General features: G+C 47.2%; 1 protein-coding gene across 1 annotated transcript in view; it reads left to right on the top strand.

The window, feature by feature from the left end:
• The window catches only part of IL1RAP (interleukin 1 receptor accessory protein), a 305,541-nt gene extending 277,698 nt beyond the window's left edge, over positions 1-27,843 (top strand). Inside the window, exon 11 of the mRNA XM_086944629.1 lies at positions 26,672-27,843. Within this exon, the coding sequence (XP_086800755.1) occupies positions 26,672-27,402 (731 nt within the window). The 3' untranslated portion in view covers positions 27,403-27,843. The remainder of the gene's footprint in view (positions 1-26,671) is intronic.
• Positions 27,844-27,968: the final 125 nt, after the last annotated feature.

The raw sequence follows: 27,968 nt of genomic DNA on the forward strand, positions 1-27,968 counted from the left end.
CTGTGAAGAGCATGTGACTACTACACCTTCTAACTCTCAGTGCCTTATGTAATGCATCCTGTATATTTAGTTATATTAATTTATTTTTCATGCATAATGTTGACGTGTGATATAAAGCGCTTTACATTGGGATGAGTAGCACTATAAAAGAAATAAAACAAAATTGTGGTATTTAAATTGTTATTTGTGTAAATACTGGGATCAGCCAACACACCAACATTCTTACAGTGTACAGCGCAGGCATATTTCTTATATACAAGGACTGAACAAAGTCAAAAGCTGCCTCTCTTGCGTACCTGTGAAGTGATAGCTGTGTGCCTTTGTTTCCCCTCCATCGCATTTAGGTGTGAGGCTCCTGATAACTCCCAGCCAGGATACTCCAACAAAAGGAGGCCTGATGGTCCCTTAACTTCGCCCTTTGTTTTGGGCCTAGCTGGAATTTAAAATAAGAGAGCCCCTCCCCGCCTGCATGTTGCTGCTCAGAACAAAAGCAGACAACGTAACATGCAGGCGCTGCAGAGAGTGTCCCGCTGTCTGAAGCCTAAACCGAGATGAAGTCAGCATATTTCTGTGGGGTCCAACCTCTTGGCAGGGTGGATGTGTACCCCCCCCTGTGAACATAATGGGCAGACGCCATCTACCCCCGACTTGTGCCCTGCCTACACTGATTTCTTGTCACTGGCTAATCCCTCCAACGCAACCGAGGGCATCTAATAATAAGAAAGTAAGGTCAGCCAGCAAACCCCTCAACTATGAGATGTGTGCTTCCCGCCGCATCCTGGGGGTAACCCCGCCCCATACTATCCCGTTGTGATAACCGTGCTCCCCGCCGCATCCTGGGGGTAACCTTGCTCCATACTATCCCGTGGAGATAACCCCGTTCCCTGCCTCATCATGGTGGTAACCCCTCTCCATACTATCCTGTGGTGAAAACCGTGGTCCCCGTCTAATCCTGGGGGTAACCCCGCTCCATACTATCCCGTTGTGATAACCAGATCCCTAGGTTCTTCACCACCGACTGGGGTGGGGCACTACCCATGGACGGTGGCCACCAACGGGTGCTCCAGCGCTCTTTGTTGTACCCCACCAACAGCACTTTTGACTTGCTAGCGTTAAGTTGAAGGCAGTTGGTGGTCATCCAGTGTGCTACCGCCTCTAGCCCATTCCGGAACTGCGTGGAGCTTTGAGCAAGGTCATCGGAGAGGGCCACCACCAGTTGCGTATCATCCACATATGAAACCATGATCAAATCATGGTCATGCGCCAGGGGCTGGACGTAGAGGTTGAACAGGCCTGGACTTAATGCCGAGTGAGGAAAGGGGGGGCAGCGCCGTGGAAAACTCTGTCACAGAGGAAAGAACGGAAGCAATCCAGGGCCAAACCAACCACCCCGCCTCCTCTAAGCGACGCAGAAGGATCTGATGAGAGACCGTATCGAACGCAGCGCTGAGGTCGAGCAGAATCGGCGCTGCAGTCTGTCCCTCATCAAGAATGGTCCACAGATGTTCGCACACCGCTAGAAGCGCGGTCTCGGTACTATGACCGGGACGAAAACCATTCTGCGAGCGGTCAAAGATACCGTTGCTGTTCAAGAAGCCCGAAAGGATGTTGTTGGTGTGGGCCTCCTCAATTTTGGTGACCCAGGGCAGAAGGGATATGGGTCGAAGCTTTTCCGGCTTAGTAGGGTCCAGAGAGGGTTTTTTCAACAGGGGGACCACCCTTGCTTGCTTCCATGACAACGGCACCACCGCCGTGGTTAAGTGTACGTGAAACCTGCACCCACCTGCCCGTCGATGACGCGGCTTCCAGTGGCCAGGTCTCACACTCCACAGTAATAAAAACTGACTTTGAAACTGGTCCCAATTGGGCCCTATATTTATGCCTTTAACTTTACAGGACAAGCCACAGATCGATATCTCCCCAGTGACTCCAAACACCATGACAGTAATCCATGTCCACAGAACAGCCCTGTGACATTTCAGTTTTACATGCCTCAAGATTAATTGCTTTTTCCAGATATCGTGTTTCTAGATTTTTTTCTTTTTCAAACTACATATTACTCTTGTGTATTGCCACTGAAAGCGGAGCGCCCCCCCCCCCGGAGGTGTATGTGCGTGTGTGTGTGTGTGTGCGCGCGCGCGTGTGTGTGTGTGTGTGTGCGCGTGTGTGTGTGTGTGTGTGTTTGGTGGGGGGCAGGTTGTGGGTGGGTGTTTATGATGTTTCTCGATTGAAGGCAGTGCAAGTTTCGCGCAGTGCTTGCCAGTGGGTCAAAAAGGTAGTCCAAAAGCATGCACATCCATTCCTTGGTCTCGCTGCAGGGCGCACAGAGTGATGGTCACATACAGAAGTGCCAATAGTAATTGTGTGAAGGAGATTGACATATGAACAGAGGGGAGGGGGAGGTAAAAAGTGAAACGACGTGCTGAGCAGGAAAGAGACAGTCTGAGTTATGCAACCCGAGTCTTTCAGACATGTCTGGGTTATAAAAGGACCCAAGAGTCTCACAGAGCGCGAGACTGAAAATGAAAATGGTGTGAGGGTGAGTGAGTTCAAGCGAGCATGAAACTCTCCAAAGACCTCAGTAATGTTTCAATTAGTCACACAGCTTCAGAAGTGAAACATTTCAATTCCATTCGGAACAAAATCATTGTTGTGGCACATTTATGTGATACTGCTAACAAGCATTGACCAAGCCAACAAGTCAGGCCTTTCTATTTTTCACACATATGTTCCTTGTTGTGTTATATGTCTGGAAACAACAACAGAAAATAACAGCGAGGCACCGACATACTGTTGCAGTGGCGCGAGCGTGAATCACATTATATTACTTTAATATACTTTAAGCAACACTCTTAATTATATAAGCAACTCCTTCTGGAAAGGATTTCTTGTTATGCTTTCTTTGGCCTTTCCCCTTTTAGGGTCCCTCGATCTTTTTCATCCCACTACTATATGTAAGCCTGCTTCTCTGCTCTCTGTGTGAGTGCCTTTATGTCTGTTATTCAGTGTTCCTGTTCGTTATTCAGTGTTCATGTGGTGGGTGGGACTAAATGTTTAGTGGTTTCGGTGGGCCAGGTTGTTGGGGTCTGTACGTGTCTTGTGGTGTCCGCATTGCATGGATCATATGTGTCTCTGTGCTTTACAAGCATGTTGGCATTATCAGTGCTTGATTGTGATGGAACAAGTTCCCTGCACAAACTGTGCTGAGGGTTGGACTAGCCTATAGGGCAAACAGGCGTTGCCCGATGTGCTGGTCTCTCAGTTTGTTGGCCTGTTTTATGGCCAGCTGTGTTGTTTTTAGGTCGAAGTCCACCAGACAGCACATCTGTCTGCTTGTGAAAAGACTTCTTGAGGGCATTCTGAAAGCTTCCCTGGGAATGCGTCCCGCCCACTGCTCACCATTGGCTTTCTGGCTTGTAACTCACATTCTGTATCGTTCTTTTTGCTGGATTTGTTTTAGGCAGTCCAGCATGTCTTCGTCCCTCCAGTGGAGCATAGCCTGTTCACCATCGCTCCTTGGATTCTTCCACGAGTGCTCGCTTTCTGTAAACAGCCCTTTTAATGTTCTTGTCTTGTCACATTTGCTGTGACTGCAAAGACGGAGGTCAAATGTCAGGCTCTGTCTTCCAGGGAACTTGATGTATACTTTTCTTTCTCTGACTTCAAAGTGGGAGGATTTATGTGACAATCTTACTGGGTACTGGCTAAGAAAAGGTTTTTTCCTAGCACACACCAAAACTTACATTTCTGTAAATGAACTGCACTGACATTTCAGACTATATCAAAATTAGAAAAGCACAAATGGAGCACACTTGTTTGTAATTCAGAAGTGTGGTTGAAACAAAAATGTTAATAGGATCAAAACTAATCAGTACACCAGGTGAAGCCATTTCCACACATCGTTTATGTGCTGTACAGTTTTTTCAGTAAAACTGTATTGGCAAATGTAATGGTCATTTCAATTGCAAATGTGTTGTCTGTATTGCAATGCACTACCACACCATGCATACTCCACTTTACGCCACTCCACTATACAACACTTTACTCTACCCCACTCAACTCAACAACACTCTATAACACTCTACTCCCCTTCCCTCCCGTCTACACCCCTCCACTGTACGACACAACACTCCACTTTACAACATGACACTCCACCACACTCACTTCATGCCTATTCACTTCACTCTGCCACTTTACTCCGCTCTACTCCCCTCCACTGTTTTACTCTCTATTCTACTCCACTCAGTTTCAGTTCTTTAGCTTTATTCGATTTTTGTTTAAAATCATAAAAGAATACATTTAAAAACAGTCATGACAAAAGTTATGTACAAAAGTGGCAAAAAAAATAAAACATTTGTCCATGCTGCATGAATAAGTTCCTTTGTTTCATAGTAGAATTCATGATTTTCCATATCCATGGCCAATGTACATTGTTACGGGGTGTTTGAAGGCGGAAAAGCAATGGCCACACAGTACACGGGTGTTTTTGCCCTTCGAGTGAGCTGACTCTGCCCTTAGTTTTGGTCGAGGGGTATATACCATGCTTGGATAAAAGTTGCGTAGGTCCCAGATGGATATAGGGCCAACGCCTTCACGGGGGTACAAAGTTCGCAGGTAGGGAACGACTGAGCTGCTTCTAAATTCTATTAGAACAAGGTCACCTTTAATATCTTTTTGTAGGGGGCCAGCCCACCCTTCTAACAGACTTGATGGTACCATCAAAACCTAGGGGCAGGGGCCTGTTTTTAGTTAGCCAATATGTGACTTTGTTAAGTAAGTCTTGCTCCCGCTCAGTTTTTCCATGTTTGAGTGCTGGGACTCCCGCAAGAACACACACAAAGGGTGCAGCCTCCGGGGGTAGCTGTATGTGAGTCGTATTATTAGGCTCTACTCTTGTAGCAGTATAATGTAAAGGGCCGGGGTTGGGGTTAGCTTTAGGTGCATTGGGGGTGGAAGGATAGGGACTAGGGGGTGAGTTTGATTGTTACTGTTTGTACCAGATGAGTTGGAACAGATTGATGTTACAGATTTTTCAGTGCGAGTTTGGTTGGCCTTAATACGTTTCTCTATTCCCAGCAGCCTATCCTCTAGGGTGGTAATTTTGACAATCAGTGGAGAAATGAGTGAGCTAACCATTTGTTCAATCTGGGACAGGAAGTTCGAATTGAACGAGGTTACCAATTGGTCTATTTTTCTTCCAATTTTAGATAGGGGTTAGTTGCAGGCAGTGGGGAGCTAAAACACAGTTTTTGTTGTTTTGGTTTATTCCCTGTGGGCTTGACCCCATCCCACTTCCTTTTGCTAGATGAAGACTGGGGAAGGACTGTGTTTGGTGGATTGACATTTTTGGGTTGGGGAAGTTGTACCAGGGGGCTGGCGATTGGTGTTGACATACTGGTTCGTTTAGCGGGGCAAGGGGAGGAACTTTTGATTTCATTTCTGGCTTCCACAGTGGCATACCTTGTTTTGCAGAGGGAATTTAGCTCGCCCAGCAGCGAGAGGTTTTGCACTATACCGTTCATTGGGTCGGGCAGTTGGTTGGTGGATATGCTAGTCTTGGCAGGTTCATTCGTAATGGCGGTGGGCGGGGATGGCCTACAAAGAACTTGTGACCCTGAGTTCAAGCCTCTCTGGCTGATAGATTTATTGGTCACCCCCTTGTGAGTCATCGTGGGGTGTGCAAATATTGGGCTATAACAGGGCCTCAAGGAATTCTGAGGGTATTAGAGGATTATCAACTAGAGTCCAGTGGATAATCCCTTGCCAGAATGTCAGGAAGGTCAAAGAGTTGTTACCTTAGCAGTGTGATGGAGTCAAGGGGGGTGGCCCCGTCCCGTCCTCTGAGGGCCACAGAGGGTCCGCCCTTTGCCCGGGCTTAGCCCGGCCCGGTCCCATGACGCGGAGGGAGCCACCTCTTTTTCAGTGCCTCTGGGCGCGCAGAACCAGGAAGTGTCCCGCTCGGCCTGCTGGGAGCTGTAGTTCACCTCCCCGGCGGCCGTGCAGGTGGATGACAACGGCGGCGGGGGGAACAAGCAGCGTGTGGGCCCCAGCAGCGGCATATGGCGTGTGGCAGGTAGGACTGTCCGCTATGACCCCCCTACTCCACTCTATGCCAATGCACTCTGACACTCTACTCAACTCTGTGCCACTGTACTCCAATCCACCCCACTAAAGTCCACACCACTCTAGGAAGCCATTCCATTCAATGCCTGTCCACCGTGACGCTACTCCATTCGATGCCACTCCAAGACGTTGCTCCTCTCTATGACACTATGCTATTCTATGACGCATCACTCTATGGTATTCCACTCTATGACACTTTATCCCACCGTTCCACTCTATGCCCCTCGACAGCACTTCGGCCCACGAAGCTTCAGCCGATGACAGATTACAACACTACATGCACTCTTTGCCACTCTACTCCACTCTTCACCACTGTACTCTTCTCCACGATACTCTATGCCTCTCCACTCTACAACACTCCACAAAAATCTCCTCAACTCATCTAGCTTGTAGCCATGCTGAACAGCAGCCATACTGATGATGCATTAAACACATTGGCAAAGCCATTAGCTCTTGTATAGGCGAGACCTATCGACTTTGCCAATGCTCGTTTTTTCTGTTGATTTCACGGGTATTGCCAAAGCATTGACTGCAGCAAGCACTAAAGCACGCAGTCTCCCATCTCTTACAAAATACCCATACAGTGTGCCTTTACAAGTTCAAAACTTATTTGCAAAAGTGGGTCACTTTTTTCAGCTACCTTGGCCGCTAATGGGGTCCACTCTTATTTTGTTGCCCCGGGCTGACCCTGACTGCACTCATGGAAAATAGAGGTGACCTCTGACGAGTAGGGGTGGAGTCTCCTGACACGCCCTAGTGCAATAACTTAAGCTGCATGAGCAGGGTAGACATGGGTAAAATGACCTCAGTGGAAGATGTAGGTGACGGCGGTGTAGGGTTGGACTGTTGCCACAGTTTTGTTTTTACCTTCTTACCCCTGTGATGAATGCACGGTGCACCTCACTACTTGCACCACCAGGCAGTACAGTCACTGCCTTAATGGGGCAGAATTGGTGGGACAGCGGGAGAGTCGAGGGTGGGCTAAGGCCTTGGGTTGGCCAAGGAAACAGGTCTCGGGTAGAAGGGCAGTTTAAGCGGCAAGGAACGGAGAGTGGGAGGGTGACAGTGGTGTAACAAAACTTGAGGGGGCCCCCTGCAAAGTACATGGAAGAGCCCCCCTCGGACTCAGTCAAGAGCTCTCAGGCCAGGGTACGGTGCTGAGATTGGGGGGTGCCCGGAGCTCTGGCCCCTCGCACTGCGGGAGCCCATGTTACGCCCCTGGAGGGCAGACTGCTTTAAGGGGGCAGGGGCTGAGAACAGTAAAACTAGATAAAACATTGTGAATTGAGGAGTATAACATTTATATGTACCCCCCCCCCCGCTTCACTCATCACCAAATGGAATGCAAAAGAATGAGAGTGAAGCGAGTGCCACTTAAAAGCGGAACTACTGGCCCGGACGAGTAGCATAAAAGTTACACTGAATCAACTAAGGTTGGTTCAACTTAACTTTTTATATCTCATCGTCTGGGAATTGGAGACCAGGGGTACCCTCGCGGGGGAGAGTGCACTTTACAAATACACATGACATATACTGCCAGGATACCCTCGCGGGGGAGAGTGAGCTTTACAAATACACATAACATATACTGCCAGGATACCCTCGCGGGGGAGAGTGAGCTTTACAAATACACATACCATATACTGCCAGGATACCCTCGCGGGGGAGAGTGCACTTTACAAATACACATGACATATACTGCCAGGATACCCTCGCGGGGGAGAGTGCGCTTTACAAATACACATACCATATACTGCCAGGATACCCTCGCGGGGGAGAGTGAGCTTTACAAATACACATAACATATACTGCCAGGATACCCTCGCGGGGGAGAGTGCGCTTTACAAATACACATACCATATACTGCCAGGATACCCTCGCGGGGGAGAGTGCGCTTTACAAATACACATACCATATACTGCCAGGATACCCTCGCGGGGGAGAGTGCGCTTTACAAATACACATACCATATACTGCCAGGATACCCTCGCGGGGGAGAGTGAGCTTTACAAATACACATAACATATACTGCCAGGATACCCTCGCGGGGGAGAGTGCGCTTTACAAATACACATAACATATACTGCCAGGATACCCTCGCGGGGGAGAGTGCACTATACAAATACACATACCATATACTGCCAGGATACCCTCGCGGGGGAGAGTGCACTTTACAAATACACATGACATATACTGCCAGGATACCCTCGCGGGGGAGAGTGCGCTTTACAAATACACATACCATATACTGCCAGGATACCCTCGCGGGGGAGAGTGCACTTTACAAATACACATACCATATACTGCCAGGATACCCTCGCGGGGGAGAGTGCGCTTTACAAATACACATAACATATACTGCCAGGATACCCTCGCGGGGGAGAGTGCACTATACAAATACACATACCATATACTGCCAGGATACCCTCGCGGGGGAGAGTGCACTTTACAAATACACATGACATATACTGCCAGGATACCCTCGCGGGGGAGAGTGCGCTTTCCAAATACACTTAACATATACTGCCAGGATACCCTCGCGGGGGAGAGTGCGCTTTACAAATACACATAACATATACTGCCAGGATACTCTCGCAAGGAGAGTGCGCTTTACAAATACACATAACATATACTGCCAGGATACCCTCGCAAGGAGAGTGCGCTTTACAAATACACATACCATATACTGCCAGGATACCCTCGCGGGGGAGAGTGCGCTATACAAATACACATAACATATACTGCCAGGATACCCTCGCGGGAGAGAGTGCGCTTTACAAATACACATAACATATACTGCCAGGATACCCTCGCGGGGGAGAGTGCACTTTACAAATACACATACCATATACTGCCAGGATACCCTCGCGGGGGAGAGTGCACTTTACAAATACACATGACATATACTGCCAGGATACCCTCGCGGGGGAGAGTGCGCTTTACAAATACACATAACATATACTGCCAGGATACCCTCGCGGGAGAGAGTGCGCTTTACAAATACACATAACATATACTGCCAGGATACCCTCGCGGGTGAGAGTGCGCTTTACAAATACACATACCATATACTGCCAGGATACCCTCGCGGGGGAGAGTGCGCTATACAAATACACATAACATATACTGCCAGGATACCCTCGCGGGGGAGAGTGCGCTTTACAAATACACATACCATATACTGCCAGGATACCCTCGCGGGAGAGAGTGCGCTTTACAAATACACATAACATATACTGCCAGGATACCCTCGCGGGTGAGAGTGCGCTTTACAAATACACATAACATATACTGCCAGGATACCCTCGCGGGTGAGAGTGCACTTTACAAATACACATAACATATACTGCCAGGATACCCTCGCGGGGGAGAGTGCACTTTACAAATACACATAACATATACTGCCAGGATACCCTCATGACATATACTGCCAGGATACCCTCGCGGGGGAGAGTGCGCTTTACAAATACACATACCATATACTGCCAGGATACCCTCGCGGGGGAGAGTGCGCTTTACAAATACACATAACATATACTGCCAGGATACCCTCGCGGGTGAGAGTGCACTTTACAAATACACATAACATATACTGCCAGGATACCCTCGCGGGTGAGAGTGCACTTTACAAATACACATGACGTATACTGCCAGGATACCCTCGCGGGGGAGAGTGCACTTTACAAATACACATACCATATACTGCCAGGATACCCTCGCGGGGGAGAGTGCGCTTTACAAATACACATCACATATACTGCCAGGATACCCTCGCGGGGGAGAGTGCGCTTTACAAATACCATATACTGCCAGGATACCCTCGCGGGGGAGAGTGCGCTTTACAAATACACATACCATATACTGCCAGGATACCCTCGCGGGGGAGAGTGCGCTTTACAAATACACATAACATATACTGCCAGGATACCCTCGCGGGAGAGAGTGCGCTTTACAAATACACATAACATATACTGCCAGGATACCCTCGCGGGAGAGAGTGCACTTTACAAATACACATGACATATACTGCCAGGATACCCTCGCGGGGGAGAGTGCGCTTTACAAATACACATACCATATACTGCCAGGATACCCTCGCGGGGGAGAGTGCACTTTACAAATACACATAACATATACTGCCAGGATACCCTCGCGGGGGAGAGTGCGCTTTACAAATACACATAACATATACTGCCAGGATACCCCGCGGGGGAGAGTGCGCTTTACAAATACACATACCATATACTGCCAGGATACCCTCGCGGGGGAGAGTGCGCTTTACAAATACACATAACATATACTGCCAGGATACCCCGCGGGGGAGAGTGCGCTTTACAAATACACATAACATATACTGCCAGGATACCCTCGCGGGGGAGAGTGCGCTATACAAATACACTTAACATATACTGCCAGGATACCCTCGCGGGGGAGAGTGCGCTATACAAATACACTTAACATATACTGCCAGGATACCCTCGCGGGTGAGAGTGCGCTTTACAAATACACATAACATATACTGCCAGGATACCCTCGCGGGGGAGAGTGCGCTTTACAAATACACATAACATATACTGCCAGGATACCCCGCGGGGGAGAGTGCGCTTTACAAATACACATAACATATACTGCCAGGATACCCTCGCGGGGGAGAGTGCGCTATACAAATACACTTAACATATACTGCCAGGATACCCTCGCGGGTGAGAGTGCGCTTTACAAATACACATACCATATACTGCCAGGATACCCTCGCGGGGGAGAGTGCACTATACAAATACACTTAACATATACTGCCAGGATACCCTCGCGGGGGAGAGTGCACTTTACAAATACACATAACATATACTGCCAGGATACCCTCGCGGGGGAGAGAGTGCGCTTTACAAATACACATAACATATACTGCCAGGATACCCTCGCGGGGGAGAGTGCACTTTACAAATACACTTAACATATACTGCCAGGATACCCTCGCGGGGGAGAGTGCACTTTACAAATACACATAACATATACTGCCAGGATACCCTCGCGGGGGAGAGTGCACTTTACAAATACACATACCATATACTGCCAGGATACCCTCGCGGGGGAGAGTGCGCTTTACAAATACACATAACATATACTGCCAGGATACCCTCGCGGGGGAGAGTGCGCTTTACAAATACACAGAACATATACTGCCAGGATACCCTCGCGGGGAGAGTGCGCTTTACAAATACACATACCATATAGTGCCAGGATACCCTCGCGGGGGAGAGTGCGCTTTACAAATACACATAACATATACTGCCAGGATACCCTCGCGGGGGAGAGTGCGCTTTACAAATACACATAACATATACTGCCAGGATACCCTCGCGGGGGAGAGTGAGCTTTACAAATACACATACCATATACTGCCAGGATACCCTCGCGGGGAGAGTGAGCTTTACAAATACACATACCATATACTGCCAGGATACCCTCGCGGGGGAGAGTGCACTTTACAAATACACATACCATATACTGCCAGGATACCCTCGCGGGGGAGAGTGCACTTTACAAATACACATAACATATACTGCCAGGATACCCTCGCGGGGGAGAGTGCGCTTTACAAATACACATACCATATACTGCCAGGATACCCTCGCGGGGGAGAGTGCGCTTTACAAATACACATACCATATACTGCCAGGATACCCTCGCGGGAGAGAGTGCACTTTACAAATACACATAACATATACTGCCAGGATACCCTCGCGGGGGAGAATGCGCTTTACAAATACACATACCATATACTGCCAGGATACCCTCGCGGGGGAGAATGCGCTTTACAAATACACATACCATATACTGCCAGGATACCCTCGCGGGGGAGAGTGCGCTTTACAAATACACATACCATATACTGCCAGGATACCCTCGCGGGGGAGAGTGCGCTTTACAAATACACATACCATATACTGCCAGGATACCCTCGCGGGGGAGAGTGCGCTTTACAAATACACATACCATATACTGCCAGGATACCCTCGCGGGGGAGAGTGCGCTTTACAAATACACATACCATATACTGCCAGGATACCCTCGCGGGGGAGAGTGCGCTTTACAAATACACATACCATATACTGCCAGGATACCCTCGCGGGGGAGAGTGCACTATACAAATACACATAACATATACTGCCAGGATACCCTCGCGGGGGAGAGTGCACTATACAAATACACATACCATATACTGCCAGGATACCCTCGCGGGGGAGAGTGCACTTTACAAATACACATACCATATACTGCCAGGATACCCTCGCGGGGGAGAGTGCACTTTACAAATACACATACCATATACTGCCAGGATACCCTCGCGGGGGAGAGTGCACTTTACAAATACACATACCATATACTGCCAGGATACCCTCGCGGGGGAGAGTGCGCTTTACAAATACACATACCATATACTGCCAGGATACCCTCGCGGGGGAGAGTGCACTTTACAAATACACATACCATATACTGCCAGGATACCCTCGCGGGGGAGAGTGCGCTTTACAAATACACATACCATATACTGCCAGGATACCCTCGCGGGGGAGAGTGCACTATACAAATACACATACCATATACTGCCAGGATACCCTCGCGGGGGAGAGTGCGCTTTACAAATACACATACCATATACTGCCAGGATACCCTCGCGGGGGAGAGTGCGCTTTACAAATACACATACCATATACTGCCAGGATACCCTCGCGGGGGAGAGTGCACTATACAAATACACATATCATATACTGCCAGGATACCCTCGCGGGGGAGAGTGCGCTTTACAAATACACATACCATATACTGCCAGGATACCCTCGCGGGGGAGAGTGCGCTTTACAAATACACATACCATATACTGCCAGGATACCCTCGCGGGGGAGAGTGCGCTTTACAAATACACATACCATATACTGCCAGGATACCCTCGCGGGGGAGAGTGCGCTTTACAAATACACATACCATATACTGCCAGGATACCCTCGCGGGGGAGAGTGCACTTTACAAATACACATACCATATACTGCCAGGATACCCTCGCGGGGGAGAGTGCGCTTTACAAATACACATACCATATACTGCCAGGATACCCTCGCGGGGGAGAGTGCACTATACAAATACACATACCATATACTGCCAGGATACCCTCGCGGGGGAGAGTGCACTATACAAATACACATACCATATACTGCCAGGATACCCTCGCGGGGGAGAGTGCACTTTACAAATACACATACCATATACTGCCAGGATACCCTCGCGGGGGAGAGTGCGCTTTACAAATACACATACCATATACTGCCAGGATACCCTCGCGGGGTGAGAGTGCACTTTACAAATACACTTAACATATACTGCCAGGATACCCTCGCGGGGGAGAGTGCGCTTTACAAATACACATACCATATACTGCCAGGATACCCTCGCGGGGGAGAGTGCGCTTTACAAATACACATACCATATACTGCCAGGATACCCTTGCGGGGGAGAGTGCACTATACAAATACACTTAACATATACTGCCAGGATACCCTCGCGGGGGAGAGTGCGCTTTACAAATACACATAACATACTTGCCAATTAGGTGCAACAGCCACTAGCCCTGGCTCCTTCAATGGCACGCTGGCACTGCAGAGGCTACCACTCCCCCCCCCGAGGACTCTGAAAGATGGAAAAGACCGAAATCAAACAGGGCTACTACTCAGGGGGGTAACACAGGTCCCTGCAGCCAATACACGTTAGGAGTAGGGGGGCCGAAATAAACCGGGGGTGTCCCGCCTTCAGCTCAATGCCAATGAATGTCTGTGCGATATGGCCCATGGGAGATTCAGGGGCCCCTAATCACATGCTGCAGGGGCCCCTGAGTCTTTTGTGTCACACCACTGCCACTACTTTTTGCAATTTAAACTCTATGGCCTTCCCTGGCCCTCTTAGCAGCCAATCAAAGGGCTGAGGGAGGAGGGGTCAACCTGCCTTGTTATTGGCCACCAAGGCCGCATGACGTCAGTTCTGTTAGCCCTCACATTTTGGCGCATCTGTGTCCCTGGTCCTCCCACATTCAGCCACTATGAGCCGCTCCCCTCTTCCTTGGTGAACCTCTTGCTCGGCATGTTGTGCTCTTCCGCCGTCATCCCATTGACTGAATGGATTTCCAGCTAAGTAACTGTCTCAACGCCATCCTTACCAGCTGTCAGAGGCACGGTCTGATGGGAAACATCAATGCCCCCCCCCAGGATAGTATTGTATGTACATGTGTGTTACTTGCACCCACGGGCACTTTGGTATTACAGAAGAGCTGCAGACACTTGCGTGATTCATTATATGACATGGGATCATGTGATCATAGCCTGGAGTTCCATCATTTGCATAGGGGTGTGGTTCCACACAATCAAGGAAATTACTTTACCCTGCATTACATTTAAGGCTCCCTGTTTTCTGTTTTTACTGATTTTTACAGATAAATACAGATATTTTCTTGAATGCATTAATTTTTTATGTGGATAAAATTGGAAATTGGGTAGCTTTTTGAGTAATTCTAAATACTGTCTGCCATTACTGCCAGGCCAATAGCTGTATGGATTGCTTGGTAAGGGGGCATTTAAAAGAAATTACTTTTAGTAAAGAGCCTTTAGCCGCAGTAGATATGCACAAGGTTGATACAAAAATGTGTTTATTTTCTTATAAGTGCATTGATTTATCTTGTGCGGGTGTTCACAGCATTGAAACCTCGTGGGCATTCAAGCATGAGGGCATATTTACCGGTTAAATAAATGTGGAAATTTTCTAATTTCACCTTCGTTTTTCCACAAAACCCAAAATAAATTTGGATAAATGCAGATAAAATTAGCAAAGAATAAATATGGGTAAATACAGACGGAAATGTAAAAAAAAAAAAAATACCATAAAACCGGGAGCCCTAATTATATTACTGATGTAGATGTGGGAGGCTTTCAGAAGGCACACGGACTCCGCCACCTAGCAAATTAGAGTTCTACCCCTGAAGGGTGCATATTAGCCTGGGATGTGCAGATGCTAGGAACCTCCCAAGCAGAGCGTAAATCCTGTTTTTACCTACAGGCCACATTTGGCACCTGCACGGGGAAAGTCGCATTTTATGTGTATGCGTTTCGGCTCATGGCCATGGTCTGCACCTGGGCACCCAGTGGGGGTTTTCATGATGCGTAACATAAAGTGTGCCAGATGAATATAACGCGTCCTAGATGATCTTGCTGACAAGATCCGTGTTTCCCATCAAACAACTAGTGTGAGTGGGCTCCAGAGCCCACCCCCTGGAGCTGCACCTCCCACACACTTCACCAGCGCCACCCACAAACACGCAGGGCTGCGCGCGCCAGCTCATTTTTAATAACACAGCTGCGCGTTATTGAAAGATGTTAATCTGATCATCAAACAAGGAATGTAGCGGCTAATGCAATTATTCATGAGATGCAGATTAGGAGCACTGATACACACTAATAAACCCCTCTTTGGCATCAAAGTGCTTTTCTTCCATTTTTGTGTGGGGGATGCTAATTAGCAGAGTAATTACATCTCTCTTCCTCATTTGCTGATACTTCAATGTCCAGTAACATAATCTTAGAATTTAAAAGGAAAATTACTCCCCTGTGCCACCCTAGGAAGAGATCAGTCCAGACCTAAACTGTGCACAGCATGACACCCACATCATCTGATTTACCCATCGAGCCAGAGTTATCGCTTTCTTGCCAAGAGTTATCATTTCGAGAACTTGTCACTTGAACTTTCCAATTATGTTGAGCAGAAAAACGTCTCCACTTACCTAGAACTAAAAAAACTGACATTTCTTACATTCAAGACTCAGCCTTGGAAACAGTAACCTGACAAGCTTCACTCCAGGAAGGTTACTTACTAACATAACGAGTGTATTTGTAAAGAGCCCGTTCACCCGGAGGCTTCTTGGCGCTGAATAACAGATGTTTAAGGTTACCGAACTCAATGGTACTCATTTTATCGACCTCAGAAGGATGAAATGGCGAGAGGGCCCGCCGGGATTTGAACCTGTGACCGTGAGGTCAAACACAGGCCGCTATATGAGTACACTAGGTCACAAGACCCTTTGGGCGCTATAAAATGATGGCCCAGGTGGCTGGAATGTGACAATGGCCGCGATTACAGACGGAAGAGGCCCCCCAGAGAGCAGAAAGAATTGTGCCAGGGGCACCCTTAACGACCTGATGGAAGCCTGGGTCACTGGGTCCGTGACGTCTTTTACACCCCACACCAGAGGATACACTTCTGTTTGGCAACTCGCAAGGCATAGGGTCGAGCATGGATTTCCTTTTTTAAAAAAAAGTAAGCTGCGCGGAGCCGCATTTCCCAAAGTGACTGCAGATACCAGTCATATTTCCAGGATATCAGATCATGCACCGATTTATATATTATTAGACTTGCAATAAACAGCTCCCAAAACATAAACCGTGGCTGATGAACCCAGCGAAATATATAATATCAAAGGTAAAAAAAGAAATTACAAGGCCAGAGCAGGGAATACTAAGACCTCAAGGAAAGAAGTCCCCTCTACAGTGCCTTTATGGGCATGGGGAAGGTCCCATCTAAGAGAACTTTGAGGAAAGACCCAACACAAACATGGAAAAATAAAGGAGAAAAAAGAATGACTCTTGGAACGGAAACAGCTACACTACAGGAAAGGTGCAGACAACCGCAATCAGATGAAAACCGGTCACTCTCACTTAACAGGAAGTCACCCAAGACTCACTCGAGGATCTGAAGGGACCTCTGACCGGATGTTGAGGACGGCTTCACCAGGAAGTTTTATATCTAGACGAGATCCATCACTTCCTGCTTCTAGGGAAAGCTTTTCAAAAAGCCATGGAAGGGGGTACCTAGGGATTGACCAAAGAGGAGTCTTTAACAGGTTGTTTTGATTTTTTTGTCTCCTGCGTTCCACATGTTGCATGAAAGTGTAAGCCTTGGCACACTCCGGAAGCATTATTGGTGCTGGACGAGGGTGGAAGCTACTCCACCCACTCAGATGGCGTTTGAAGCAGAAGGTGTATTTATTGTGATTGGAAAATAAATGTCTTCTTCTGGAGACCCATAAATCCGCTCCATGGAGCACTGCAGAGCACCCAATGGCTGCAGCGTTTGTTTCAGTTCGAGGCTTGTTGAAAGTAAATCAGGTCTTGACAAGCCTGTTCCTTTGAATTCTGACACTCAGTCACAGCCTCTGAACGCCTTTTTGTTCTTCTAATGTACCTGCAGCCAGCCTTCTGTGTTATGTTTAAGGATCAGTCATGTGCAACAGGGTTTTTCAGTTCTGTTCACAATTTGTTGCATGAATAGAATTTGAAAAATAAACAATGCTCTTTACGAATATTGAAAAAATGTAATCCAGTGCATATTTTAGATACTTTAAGATCTGTTTGCTTTTCCAGTCTTTCAAAATGTTTTCTATTTTTTTTTATTTTTTCAATTATGCTTTACAAACAAGTATTGGCAAAGCCAGTAGCTTGGCACTTGCATTATAAAGATGAGACATATTGGCTTGGTCAATGCTTGTCATCCTTGACATGTAATGCTGCTTGCACTATTCATGGCAAACACATTGTATTCTCTACATATTCCTATATGCTTAGGTTCCTCCTCCTTCAGTCACTGGCGTCTTAGACTCAGGAACCCTGAGCTCAAGATAGTGTCAGTCACTTTTCGGATAATTCCACAGGAGTATTATTTTAGTTTCTCCTGCTTTACATTGGCTGTGTCCTTCAGCCTACATGGGTAAGGCACGAAGAACTGTTGTACAACTGAAAACTGTATAGTGCCCTCACTCATTAAAATCTGTATCTCTTCCTTTTTATTAGCAAGGGAATCTTTTTTAAGTTCTTGCATAAAGACCGCTTCAGATGACTGGGAGAAGCTCAAAGCGGATCACCCGAAAGCTGGTGAAGGCAATGATGCCCGTCTTATTCGGGGCGCTCATCCACAAAAGTGAACTAGGAAATCATATAGGATAAACGTTGTCAAAGAAAGAAACTCTATTTAACTAGAAGGATTATTTCAGAATCTTTCTTGCAGAAGCCATTTACCGGCGTTTTGTGTCCTCTTGCACTGACGCCCATTCTACTGTTGGCAGCAGTTTTTGGCAGAACTTTAAGATTGTATTCAATAACTAGAGAGAACATGACTCTCTTTAGTATTACCTTATCCACTCTAATATTTCTATCCTCCCCTTTATTTCTAGACACAAGTTCCATTCCACCAAATACGCCTCACTCTTTGGATGTCACTCACATCGCTTAAACTGACCCTAATTCAATATTACATCTTTTGCCTCCACTGCTCATAGAAATGCCTCCTTTGGTCTTCAACACATTTTTTTCCTCTAGAAAAATGCATAATGTAAGTTAAAATCCAGTTTGTTCTTCAGCACATTAAATAAAGTCTGTCGTATAACCAGTTAAAAATACATATGGCAAAGTACTGCTTCAACTTCTCTATGGCACAGATTCCTCCCTGAGGCCTTTATCCAATCACACTTACCTGCTGGTAGTGGGTCCCTTTGCCATTGGCTTTTCTGATCCATGAAGTGTTCACCCACTGTTCTCATTACTCTATGTACCCAAAGTACCCAGGGCTGTCAGTGAGCACCCCCTGGGTCTCCCAGGGCCTGGGGGCCATCAGATCCTTAAGAGGCATATTCATCCTTATTAAGGCATAAGGTTGGTATTAAGGACCAATGGAGTGGGGTTCTCTGTACCTTAATCTTCTCGCCACAGGTCGTATGGATGTTTGTTCATCGACATGTAAAAGTATAAAGGAGCGATAATCTACATCAATCCAGTAATGCATTAAATTGTTGATGAATTTAGAAAAATCAACAAAGAGAGTTTTGTATGAGTTAGTTTTATTTTTCAATGTCTTACGTTTTATTCAATTGCGTTCAATAAGAATAAGGCTTTTAAGCATCCGCATTACAAATGAACATAATTCAATATTGGATATTTCAATATAAGGTAAAATAGAATATTAGTCAAGATAACAGTAAATAATATAATACAGGAAGTGTGTTCCATAAAGAAAGTTCCCTAATCTAAATCTATTGCAATAAGTTAAAAATAAGGTTGCATCTTTAGATACTGAAGAGTTCTGATGAGCGAATCCGTGCATAAGCATAACGCCTTTGCATAATAATCTGGAAAATATTCTCAGATATAAATCAGAAGACATAAAAATAGGCTAAGCAATCTCCCATAAAGAGAGGTATAAGAAACTCAAAGTTGAGTATTCAGCCAAAGAGTAAGGGAAGGAATCCATCTACTACTCTAGGAACACGCACCAATAAAAACACACAACGTTCCAAATGGCAACAAGTGTCTTTTCGTCACCTGTATTATCCAATAGGATTGTAGTAAACTTCTGAGAATAGGTGAACTCTCCATCTTCTCACACTCGTACAATAGTCTTTAGAAGTTAGTCCTTGAAAAGTTAAATTGTTCACATTCTGAGGTCCAGACTGTTCTTCTCATGAATCATCCTTCCTTTTGCCTCCTCTCCTCCTGATGAGAACCTCACTATCCGTTGCCTAATACAAAAAAATGTCTATTTACTAATAGAAGACTTCTGGAAAGTTACAACATCTACAGCAAAAATAAAACATCTAATGGAAAATAATGATTCAACATAAAAAACAGGCCTCTGACTGTTAATGTATTATTTTCAGTTAACATGACATCGGCAGTTAGGCTAACTTAAATCAGTACTTATTTACTTCACTTGTAGGCCTATAACATTTAAGCATGATTACCTATAGCTAATTTTTTCATGTTTAATATATGTGCTATTTAAATTTAGACTTTTGCACACTCTTGATAAAAGCGACTTTGTTTACAAATAAGATTTGCTCTTTCAGGCCAAATAGCAGCCCTATCTATGCCAAGATTTATCGGATCGCTCAGCTGTCTTTGGCATAGATGACAACCCCTTTGTCATCTCACCACCAGCAGGTAGCTCTTGACTGGTCATTTCTGTTTAAATAGTTTTTTTTATCTTAGGAACCAAGTTCCAAATTACCCCCAAACCGCTTGTTCATCTCAAACAGTTGAGTGTGTTTTTTTAGTTGTTCTCTTTTTCTTCTACTTTCAAACAGTCCTCTAGTTTCCACTCTTGTATCTCCATATTCAACACATGAACAGACAGACATGGACCTGCCCTCAGGAAAGATCTAGGTTGATCAGCATCTCCAATCAAGAAGTATCCTTTGGCCATTCATGGTCTGCCAAAACTCCTCCAAGTGAATCTCGCTAGAAAACATCCTTTACCACGACTCTGGAACAACGAGTTTCGGAGTCAAGCAAGCCGAACTACGCCTTGCACAAACGACTTAGCCTGAAACATGCACATACGTGGTTCAGGCGAAGACGGTCTAGTGTTCGGGATGGGCAGTCACGAGAAGCGTTGGAGGAACAGGAGAGGTAAGAAGGGTGAGTGGTGAAGGGGGTCGTATGTTAGTTGTTAGGGGGTGGCAGGGGTTGGGGGTAGATTTTAAGGGGTGGGGGTATTAGTGTTTTTTTTACGGGGGTGGTGTGGGGTTCGTATTATTTCTTTATGGGTTGGGGGTTTGTGATCGATTTAAGGGGGTGGGAGTGGTTTGATTAAGTTTTAAGGGTGTGGGGGTTCGTATTAGTTTTACGGGGGTGGGTGTTAGTGATAGTTTTTAGGGGGTGGGAGGGCTTCACGTTAGTTTTTAGGGTGTGGGAAAGGTTAATTAGTTTTAAAGGTGGGTTCGTAATCGTTTTTTAGGGGTGGGGGTGCATGATAGTTTTCAGGGAGTGGGAGGGGTTCAAGTTAGGTTTAGGGGTGGGTGGGGTTAGTGTTAGTTATTAGGAGGTTGGGGGTTTGTGTAAGTTTTGAGGAGGTGGAAGGTGGGGGGCGTACAAGGTAGATTTTAGGGAGTGGGAGGGGTTGGGGATAGATTTTAGAAGGTGGTTTTACCATGCATTCCTTTATCACGAAAAATTGTGGTAAAAGAATGCATGGTAAAAAAAATTGTTGTTGAGGTGCGGTGGTAGTACAGACCGCATGGTTTAGGGCGTTGTTGTGGAGGAACTCGTTGTTCCAAAATACAACCAATCTCTCTGCCACCAAGACTGGAAAACTGCTTTCAGGAGGGCCTTTGACTTTGTGCCTTGTCCCTTGGATTAACCACCTCCGGACCAGCTGCACCGCACTTTGTTCTTCTGTTTACGGACCTGCGGTGGCCATCTTGGGATGGGGTGGAGTCTCCTGGTTGAGTGGGGCTCCCATGACTTGAAAGTGACTGAAACTGTTGACTGATGTGGGACCAAAGGTCAACCTGCAGGAGCATGGTGTTGCCCATTGTCTGAGTAGGGTTAGTATATATTGTATGATTGACCTACCTATGAGTAATGGAATCAAAGGCTCATACATATATTGCAATCACTAGACATAGTATGCAACTGTAGGGTCTTGTGGCTAATCTGGGCTTAAAATGCAATCTTTTAGGTGTATCCAGCTCACTGGCATTTACGACGTGGTTATAGAATTGGACAATAGTACGATTAACATTATAGAGACAGTTTTTAATTATTTCACATCTTGCTTCTGTTATTTCTATTCATGGCTGCGGGCGCGCCAAAGGTAAGCCCGTCTGCGCTCGTCCGTGCCAGAACGAGCCCAGGGCACAGTCCCCCTGCTTCTTCCACCCCACCACTTATTAGCTATCCTTCAGACACACTTCGGAAACTGGCAACGCGCACCCTAGACCCCTGTCTTCATTCCATCTCTCCCGATGAGCATAGCAACAAATGCAGCCGTTGCTCATACAAACTCACTCCCCACTCACCCCCTAAAGCTAGGATAATCAAAATGGGTCTGCTCAACTGCAGATCCCTCCCCAAGCACAGCACCGATATAAACCTCCTAATACTGAACAACGACATAGAAGTGCTCTTTCTCACAGAAACATGGATCAATTCAGCATCCGACCCAGACATAGTCCAAGCCCTTCCACCGGGCTACACAATCAAACATCTAGACCGACCTCAAGGATCAGGAGGCGGCTTAGCAATAATCAACAAAGCTCATTTCACCTGCCAGTTTAACACCTTAGCTGCGTGTAAACATTTCTCCCCAGTGCTGCGCTGTCCATTAGAACTAGTGCTGAATGGACGTTCAATGGTCGTGCGCAGCACTGGGGAGGTAGCGCTGCTGACGACCATTGGCCGTCAGCAGCACTTAAGGGGTTAAGGACAGTCCAATTCTCAACTGTGAAAACGCTCACTTCTCCCTTCATTTCTCCCCGGAGAAAACTCTGTCGGGTCTCCTCATATACCGACCCCCGGGCCCACTAGGACAGTTCCCTAACTCCCTGGTGGAGACCGCCACCTCCCTAGCCTGTTTATCCTCTAATTTCACAGTGCTAGGAGACCTTAACATCCATTTTGATGACCCAGGGAACAAAATAGCGGGTGACCTCAAAGAAGATCTTTCAGCACTCAGCCTCTCCCTGAAAAACCTTCTGCCCACCCACAATAAGGGCCATCTCTTGGACCCTATTTTCTCTAATATCCCAGAACTCTCCACATCCCCAGCCCTACTCATCCCCTGGACAGATCACCACCTTATCATTCTCAAAACTCCAATCTCCAACGAAATCAGCCTCAGCCCTCCACCCCAAGCACCCTCGCGCCCGTGGCACAAACTTGACATAGACGCCTGGACCAGCCAGCTCATAGCCTCCACCCCTACCCTGAACCTGGACCCCTCACTAGCTGACATCCAAATCTGAGATTGGATAGAATTCTCCCTTGATGCAGTTCTCCCCGTCAATTAGCTTCCTAGTAAGAGGGGCTCGTTCAAATCTCCCTGGTTCACTTCGGAATTGCGTGATCTCCGAAAAAGATGTAAAAAACTCGAACGACTATGGAGAAAAGACTGGAACCAAAACAACAAAGAAACCTATAAATCTGCCATAAAGCCATACAAAACCCTAATAAAAAATACTCAAGCCTCCTATTACGAAGGGAAAATCCTAGCTGCCTCCAACTCTTCCAGGGAGACCTACCTCATAGTAAAGTCTCTTATGAAGGTTCCCGAACCGCAGACTGCCGCTGATCCCACCGGCGCCAGATGTACCCAACTCGCTGAGTTCTTCTCATCCAAAATCCACAAGATCAAAATGACTTTCCCCAATCCCGATCCCCTAACCGACCTCCCAACTAGGCCCATTGACCCTGAAGCCCCTGCCTTGAAAGGCTTCCTCCCCATCTCCATTGAGAGGTTGGTGGTCACTCTCAATCGTGTGAAGAGTGGATCCCCGGACGACCCAGCTCCCATGAGTAAACTGAAACTAGTAGCCCCCCCATATCCCCCTTCTCACTAGGCTGATACATGCCTCTCTCGCCAGTGGGATAGTCCCCATCAACTGGAAAAGTGTGACAGTCCGGGCACTCATCAAGAAACCCCACCTAGACCACCTGGACCCCTCAAATTTCAGACCCATCTCCCTCCTCCCAGGCATCAGCAAGGTGGCTGAGAGAATTGTAAATGAACAACTCTCATCATTCCTAGAGACTAACAACCTCCTTCGCCATTCGCAGACAGGGTTCAGACCTGGTCAGGGGACTGACACCGCCCTCTTGGCCGTAACAGAGGAAACAAGGTCCATCCTGGACGCAGGAGGATCAGTGGCAGTGATCCTTCTGGACTTGAGTGCCGCTTTCGACACAGTGGACCACAACATCCTCCTCCACCGTCTCCAAAAAAATGGCATCTCGGGGTCCGCCCTGGCATGGCTAAAATCATTCTTGGAACATAGGACCTTTCAAGTGGCAGACAGCTATGGTCACTCCAAAGCTTTCCCCCTGAACTGTGGGGTCCCTCAGGGCTCCTCCCTGAGCCCCACTCTTTTTAATGTCTACATGGCCCCCTTAGACAACATCGCCTCACCATTCGGCATAAAGGTGGTCATGAACGCAGATGACACACGACTAGTCGACTCCATCAACCAGGCCGATCAATCCATGGAAAACCTTGTCACTTGCCTGCAAAATATATCAAAATGGATGTGCGACTCCAGACTGAAACTCAACGGAGAGAAATCTGAAATCATGCTCCTAGGCAACCCTAACAAACTCCACAAAACCCTTGCCTGGCCACCTAGCATGGGCACCCCCCCCCCCCCCCCACCCACCCCCACCCCCAAACAAGAAATCAAGAGCCTGGGTTTTTGGCTCGTCCAGGACCTTAGCTTCAGAGTCCAAGCAAGAAAGACGGCTGGCACCTGCTTCGGGCTCATGAGGGCAGCCCGTAAGATCCTCCCCCTTATTCCCCCCCCCCCCCCGCCCCCCAGTCCAGGAAAATTCTGATCCATGGCCTTATTATATCGAGACTGGACTATGGAAACGCCCTGTACCTGGGCGCACCAATAGCTGTCATAAAAAAACTTCAGAACGCCCAGAATGCCGCAGCAAGGCTACTAACGGGAGCGAAACCAAGGTGCTCAGCCAAACCCTCCCTCAAGGCACTGCACTAGCTGCCCATCCAAGAGCGCATTGCCTTCAAAGCCTTATGCATCTCCATAAAATCCTACAAGGCAAAGGCCCTCCAATACTGAAACCCCTTATCAAGCATCACGCAACCACCAGACAGCTCAGGCCGAACGCCCTACTGCTGGCCAGCATCCCCAGAATAAGGAAAGCACGCGCTGGCGGTCACAGCTTTTCTTACAACGCTTCCAAGCTATGAAACAACCTCCCCCTCAACATCCGCAAAGAAAACAATCTGCTCTCATTCCGCAGACTGCTGAAAAGCTGGTTGTTCCCCCAATAATCCTTCCCTAGGAGAACGGTCAAGCTGGTACGATAGCGCTGGGACGCCCGAGGGTAGCTACGCGCTCTACAAATCCTTAATCAAATCAAATCAATGGATTATTGATTATTATTAGGTTGTAGTCATTCTTGCAGGTAAGTGTAGTGTTCTTCTAGGGTCACTAAACGGAAACAACAAGAGTGTATCTTTCAATAAAGGGACAATTTGGAAGGAAATTACTTCACCAAACGTGCGCGTCCTTTGTAGTGCATGGACGTAGATGCCACCGCTGAGTGCAATGGCGGCTCGTTGATTCCCTCTCTGCAGATGTCTTCACTTGCCCTTAGAATGGCCCTTGTTTCATTGGCTGCAATGATGGGTTCCCTCCAATTACTGCAGCCCTTCAGTTTCCTTCAATCTGGCCAGAAGTATTGCTTTAATCACCACCACTCAAACACACAATGCCACGGGACAGTTTTGTGCCCCCTCTGACCCACCGTGTCGCCCCCTGTCCCTCCTCCAACTTGTTGTAAAGTCTGGTCTTCCAGTAGAATGTTAATGACCTCCTGGAATTACAGAGTCTGACTGTCTGGCTTCCATTTTTGTTGAGGTAGGAGTTCTACTTGTCATTTCGAACTCTAGTCCCTGTTTTTGAGGTGTCTCATAATTGTGGCTGAATAAAGTACCCTCTCTCCACTGGAAGAAGAGCCCCACTTCATTTATTTACCACACCACCCCATGCCTCACTCCATACTTTAAGTCTGCTCACCACATTTTGTTTTCTGCTACCATTGCCCCCACTGCTCAAATGAGAGAATATGCTCAAAAAATGTATGAATGTCCATTGTTTACAGTCAACTAAACATGATGTCATGTCTTCAGGAGTTCATTATCTGCAAAGGAATGACTCTGTAGACACTTCTGACCTGTTTACAAGTGAGGGGGTCAAGTCTGCTCATAAATGGAAGAAAGGTTAGCAATTGATGATTGATAAATGGTGAATAACCAGAACCTCCTCACCTGAGCGATCAATGCCACGCCTTGATTAGAAGATGGATGAGACCTCTCTGGTTAGCGTACACGTCTTCAAGTGCGGTACAAATTTCAGGAGTAACACGTGTATCAATAGCATGCTTTAACCTCTTTTTGGGGCTCTAAGTATTATTCAAACATCCTTTGACTTTTTGCTTTGGAAACAGAGACCCTTATCCAAGGAATTTGCATTGAGTTGACTTGTAGGGAAATGTATTAATTTCCCAGTGGACAGGAGGTGAAAGGCTGGTAGGAGAGGGAGTTACATGTCTGGATAGTCTGGCATGCCACCGACATGGCTCTATCACTATTGGCTTTTCTATCACTCAATCCTGCCCAAAAATGGATCAATTTCTTAAAGACTTGTTCTCCCAGAGGAAGTGCTGCCCTCTCACGTCCTTGCGCTTCCTCAAGTCTTTGAAGTGCGTGGCGTTGTTTACTCGACAGACTGCAGTATACAAATCTTAATTCAAAGAGTCTTTGTTAACATTCTGGTAATATCGCTTCTTCTCATCAAATGTAGTCCTTTATCCATCTAGATCAATAATTTAATCCACCCTTTATTTCCTCCCCATGTACAGTCCAAGACTTTTTCTCTTTCATCAAAAGAAGTAATTTATCTATCTAGATAACTCATTTAATCCACCTTCTGTTTTCTCTCCAGATACTGTCGAAGACGTCTTCGCGTTCATTCAGAAAAGCCGGAGGATGATCGTGGTCCTGAGTCCCGATTACTTGACTGAGAAGAGCTTCAGCATGCTGGAGCTCAAGCTGGGCGTGGTCTGCCAAGACACCATCTGCACCAAGATGGTCATCGTGGAGTACAAGCCCGTCCACTGCACGCATCCTGGCATCGTCCATCTGAAGAGCTCCACTCCCGTCATCAGGTGGGACGGAGACAAGTCCAAGCGGCCCAGCTCCAGGTTCTGGAAGGCTCTGCACTTGGCCCTGCCCTTGAGGAGCCTGACCGCGAAGCCCAACTGGAACGAGAGCTGCTCCTCCCAGTCGGATGTCAGCCTGGACCAGATCCAGAAGAGGAAGCGGAGGTTAAAAGGTCAACGCAAGCCACCTCCGACGTCAAGGTCCCGCAGCAGGGCCGAGAGGGCCACATCTCGCACTCAAGCAGCCAAGGCTAGGAACGGGCAGAAGGGTGCCAAGGCATGCCAGTGTTGTGTTACGTACTGTGAGGATGGCCATAGACTCAGTGGCCGCAGCAGCATGGCCAAGAAGCCCAAATGGGAAACCCATCTCTGCAAGCCGGTGGCCAACGGCACGAGAACGCACTGGATTCAGACTGTCAACTCCCAGGTGCCCGTGCGGCCGCATATCTCAGCCCTGGCCATGCAGCAATACACAGACTTATCGAACAACAACAATGACTTCTATGTGCTGTAGTCCAGCCTCAGGACCCCTGGGGAGGCGCTCTTTCAACCACAAAGGGATCCAGTTCGCACAACGGATGGTTGTGTGACTGGACCTTCAAGGGCATATTGCGGTTATTACCTTGAACTCTGACCCTGGAGACTCTTGGCTCATCCAAGAGGTGGTAGGGCCAACTGCTAAGGGTTTAACCTACACACTGGAGTGTACAGGTCCTGTTCCAGTGCTGGGAGGACATTTTGTACGCCCTATTTATCGATTCCAGGAATGAAGTGAATGTCACCTGTGCTTTGGTTGTATCACAATGTGTTTTCTGTGACGCACGCCATGTTTCCTCTGATCTGTGCAGCGGGTGTCCGTGGGATCCCAATGGGACCGAGTCCAGCCACGTCTTTCATGACAATGGTATTAAGATGGAGTTGGAGCAGTTGTTTTTTTAATAAAATTACATCACTAAATTTGCATATCAGAGAGCCTGTATGTTTCCTCACAGATATACTGGGAGCTTCAACAGTGTTGAAATTGTAGAAGTAGCGAGTGCAGGGCTCCATAAATGTTCTCAGGAGCTCGCCTCGACACCG

The sequence above is a fragment of the Lissotriton vulgaris genome, chromosome 11 (genome assembly GCF_964263255.1).
Source record: "Lissotriton vulgaris chromosome 11, aLisVul1.2, whole genome shotgun sequence".
Lineage (NCBI taxonomy): Eukaryota > Metazoa > Chordata > Amphibia > Caudata > Salamandridae > Lissotriton > Lissotriton vulgaris.